This window comes from Nannobrachium achirus, assembly GCF_963921795.1.
Source record: "Nannobrachium achirus genome assembly, chromosome: 11".
NCBI lineage: Eukaryota > Metazoa > Chordata > Actinopteri > Myctophiformes > Myctophidae > Nannobrachium > Nannobrachium achirus.
Genome location: NC_137820.1, coordinates 8,613,841 through 8,618,515, shown reverse-complemented (window position 1 = coordinate 8,618,515; position 4,675 = coordinate 8,613,841). Strand labels below are relative to the sequence as shown.

Genomic DNA, 4,675 nt, shown 5'->3' with positions numbered 1-4,675 from the left:
AAAGAAGGGGCAGGGGAGGGTAGGGTTGGGGCTAGGTTCATTATTACCAGTTGCGAACGGCTGCTGCCTGTAAGTGGCTTTTCAGGGCAATTTTAAAGGATGCAAGTGATCCACACTCCTTTATGGCCTTCGGTAAGGCTTTCCACATTTTGGTGGTATAGCAGAAAAAAGAGTTTGACCCTTTGTTGGTTTTGACTCTGGGTTGAAAGTGATCTGTGGCGCTGCCTCTGGTGTTGTAATTATGGACATCCTTAATGTTTATAAAGTATTTTGACAGGTACTTGGGTATCATAGTGGTGTAGTGTATCTTGTACACCAGGCCCATTGCAAGCTGCTGTACTCTGTCATCTACTCTGAGCCACCCCACTCTTAATTGGTGAGTAGCGGTGAGGTGAGTCTGATAGGGAAGGCTAAGCAGGACCCTAATTAGTTTATTTTGGGCTGTTTGGAGTTTAGTTTTCAGGGCTTGTGGGGCGTCACGATACCATACGTGGACTCCGTAGTCAAAGAGGGGCTGGATTATTGCACCAGCTATGGTCTTCAGTGTGTTAAAATTGACCATCGGGGCTATCCTCTGTAGGAAACGAGTTCGTTGGTTGATTTTATTTATTACTTTAGAAGTCATCTTTTCACTGGAAAGATTAGTTTCCAGGATACATCCTAAGTAAGAGATTTCGTTTTTTCGTGTTATGACCTTGTCACCCACTTTGATTGTGAAGTTATCGACCTTTTTGAGGTTATGATTTGTTCCAAAGAGGATGGACTCCGTTTTTCCCAGGTGAATTGATAATTTGTTGTCGTTAAGCCATGTGCAGATCTTACTTAGTTCAGAGTTAAGTGTCTTCTCAACCTGCAAGTGGTCCTTGCCCGAGATTGTGTTACATTTAGCTAAAAAATAGACTGCGGAAACCCGAATAAAACATGATAAAAACCGATAAAAAACGCCAAATTTTCGCGCGCGCGAGACGTGCACGTGCGCTGCGCGCACGTGCATGAGGGGCGCGTGACAGCACCCCCTACTGTAAATTAGTTCCGGCGGCGCTGCGACCCATAGTAACCATAACAACCAGAGTTCTAAGTTAGTTGCATCCGAATTCATATGGATCTTTATATGATTTGTTTGAGTCTGTTGCCATGATGACACAGGTTGTTTGGTTCTGATGTCATACTGTCACCGTCAGCATGTCACATGCCATATTTGGGTGTAGCTGCAGTGCGAACTCTATATATGGTTATGTCTGAGTCATGGTGACAGGGCGATCCAAATTTGGGCACGGATGATGTACTGTATATAAGTGATGACAGAAGTGTCGACATCAGTATCGCAGATTGTGACCAGTGATATATTTGTTTTACATAGCTAATGAATGTTCCAACAACCTTGGAGGTTATTTATATTTGTCTGATGATCTGAGGAGGACACAAGCTGAAGATGGCTGAGCCAGGCTCTAACAACTCCAGTGGTCAGCGCACGTCCCCGTCCCCATCCACGCCAGGAGCCAGTGGTCAGCGCACGTCCCCGTCCACGCCAGGAGCCAGTGGTCAGCGTGCGTCCCCATCCACGCCAGGAGCCAGTGGTCAGCGCACGTCCCCGTCCACGCCAGGAGCCAGTGGTCAGCGTGCGTCCCCATCCACGCCAGGAGCCAGTGGTCAGCGTGCCTCCCCGTCCACGCCAGGAGCCAGTGGTCAGCGTGCGTCCCCATCCACGCCAGGAGCCAGTGGTCAGCGCACGTCCCCGTCCACGCCAGGAGCCAGTGGTCAGCGTGCGTCCCCATCCACGCCAGGAGCCAGTGGTCAGCGTGCCTCCCCGTCCACGCCAGGAGGCAGTGGCAGGGGGATGCTGATGAAGGGACGGAGACTCCCAGCAGATCTGTCTCCTGGACGCCTCCCCACCATGCTCTCCAGAGACCTCACCCTGGGAGGGGTGAAGAAGGCGACTTTCACCCCAAACATCATCGCCCGGAGAACCAAAGGAGAAGCGAAAGCCGAAGGCGGCGGCGAACCGAGGAGAGAGAGGAGGGACATAGGAGGGGGTCGAGGCAGGGGTCGACCGGAACTCATCCAGTCCCACTCTATCTTCGAAGAGCGTCCCGCGGAGGCGGCGGTCAAGAGGAGAGGCCCCGCTTACGAGAGCGCGGGACCCTCGCCTGTCGTCAAAATCAAGAGGGAGGCAGAGGAGGACACCAAGGAGATCCTACGCGATCTGGAGCGCATCAACATTTTGGACGACCCCACCTTGAGGAGCGAAGAGAGGAACTGTCCCGTCCAGCTTCCCCTCGCTGTCTCGGGATGGGGATTCAGGGAGGAATATGCCGACGCTGCTCTTCTTAAAGTCGAGAAGGTCGAGGAGGACGAAGGAGAGCCCACAGGACGACCTGTGATTAGAGTGAAACAGGAGCCGCCTGAAGACGGCGCCCTCCCGATTATTAAGAAGGAACCGGCAGACAATCGGTCCCAAGCTCCTGCTCCCCCTGAGCCTGACGTCCTGGCTGACCTCCTGCACAGATGGAGTCTCGGCGCAGGGGAGGAGCTGCTCTTCATGCAGCTCCCCGACTCCCTGCCCGGCCCGCCCCGAGCCAAAGAGAGCCGTCCGGTAGAGGGGCCAGAGGCACGCACGGCGCATGGCGGGGGCCAGTCTTTGCTCGTGAAAACACAGACTCAGCAAAAGCGAGCGAAGGAGGAGGAGGAGAACGACTGCACCCTGCGTGACCTGAGGGAGGGTCTGGTGGGGAAGATGGTGGTGCGGAGGTCGGGCCGCGTTCAGCTCATTCTGGGAGACGTCACGCTGGACGTGGCTCTGGGCGCTCCGTGTGCTTTCCTCCAGGACCTGGTGTCCATCGGGACGGACGGAGGGACGGGGGACATGGCGGTGTTGGGACACGTCAAACAGAAACTAGTTTGCTCGCCAGACTTTGAGGCTCTCCTGGAGAACAGAACGTGATAATGTTCAGAATTCTAGTAAAACCTTTAGTGTTACTCAGGGAGTGCACAAATGGAAGGAAATGGAGGCCATCGTGGTTCCATTTGTACAATGGAACCATGGATTTGAATGGATTTTTCTAATTGCATAACCCTGTTACATGCCCATATATGGGCATATACCGATGAGACATCAGGTATATGCATACGGTATATGGGCATGAAAGAGAATGGCAAATAGAGAGATCTCCATATATGGTCATATCGATCAGATCGGAGGTGCGATGTGGGTGTGAGGGCTGCGTATTCCGATCTACAAAAGCTCACCATTCATCACATTGTGATTTGTGACACATTGTGAGCTTGTAGATCAGCAATTTATGAGCAGCGCTGAACGCTCCTACATCTGGCTTTGTCTGTTTGTACGTATGTCCCACACAAGTTTGCGGGACGCTTAATGAAACCAGAAATGCAGTTCCTAGAGAAACTGCATGGGCTCGCTGAAAACACAAAGTATATTATGATATATATATATATATATATATATATATAATATATAGCCTATATATATATATATATATATATATATATATATATATATATATATATGTTACGGTTAGTTTGGGTAACTCGGTTAGACTGTGGTAAGAGCGCTTGTTTTGTCGTTCACCACACACCAATCACCACCAGATGGCGACGACAGCCATTCACTAGTGAAGGCGCTGACGTCACTCGTTTGCGACTCTCTTTCTTTATTTACTAGCCTAGCCTAGCCTAGCCTAGCCTAGCCTAGCTTGCCCAGGCCGTAACCTTACGGCCTGGGCATAAATATAACGATTGCATTCACCACGGCTTCGTAACTCGCGCGGCGCTCCGCCGGCCGCGCGGCCCTGGCCCGCTCTTCGCGGCCACTCGCGCCTGCGGCGCTCGGGGCGAAGAGCAGGACCAAGGTCCGCTGGCCTTCGCGACGCTTGCAATGTCGTGGATAATCGAGCGGCTCCGCCTGGAGGACGTTGTTGTGGCGACCGCTTGTTCCGCCCCGTGCCGCACGGCGAGCGCTCCGTTTCTCTATCTAACCGTTTCTCTATCTAACCGTGACATATATATATATAAAATTCATTTCACATAGGAATTCACTAGGAAACAGTTTATTTCCAAAATCTCAACAGGTATAAGAATTGGTAACGAGAAAAATACAAGCAGACTGTGTAAAGCTGAACAAGTTGAAGTTTGAACAAAATGTATAACTCAAAACATATTGACTTGTTTTAAGTGCCAAATAATGTGGATGGCAGTAATATAAATGGTAAGACAAAATTAATTTCCCATAGGAATTAACTGAGAAAGTGTTTCTTCACAAATCTCACAAAATATAAAAGATTTCCAGTAAGACTCCCTAATCGGGAGATAAGCGACCGTCAGGTCGCAGCGTGATTTTAGGGCAAAATGTGTAGGAGCAGTGTCCAAAAATGAGTTTGAAAAAATCGGCCTGATGGTGGCGCTATATGGGACAGATCCATGTTGATGACATGAGTGTAGACATACTGTGTACCGATTTGCGTGATTTTAGGGCAAAATCTGTTGGAGCAGTGCCCAGAAGGGGTGGAGGTAGTGGTTTGGCAGGCAAGGAGTGTGTGTGCAAATTTTGGCATGGATGGGGGCAACGGTGGCGGAGATATGAGAAGGGCAAAAGTGTGACGTGTGACTTACAGACTGACAGACAGACTGACTGACAGCCGGTGGAGGTTTTGATAGT

General features: G+C 50.5%; 1 protein-coding gene across 1 annotated transcript; it reads left to right on the top strand.

Annotated features, from left to right (window-relative positions):
- Positions 1 to 1,432: 1,432 nt before the first annotated feature.
- LOC308294106 (DNA-directed RNA polymerase III subunit RPC4-like) lies at positions 1,433 to 2,941 on the top strand (the record flags this gene model as incomplete). The annotated part of the gene is made up of 1 exon (XM_080736830.1): positions 1,433 to 2,941. One exon carries the CDS (start codon positions 1,433 to 1,435, stop codon positions 2,939 to 2,941), a length of 1,509 nt encoding a protein of 502 aa, XP_080592956.1.
- Between the last annotated feature and the right edge of the window lie 1,734 nt (positions 2,942 to 4,675).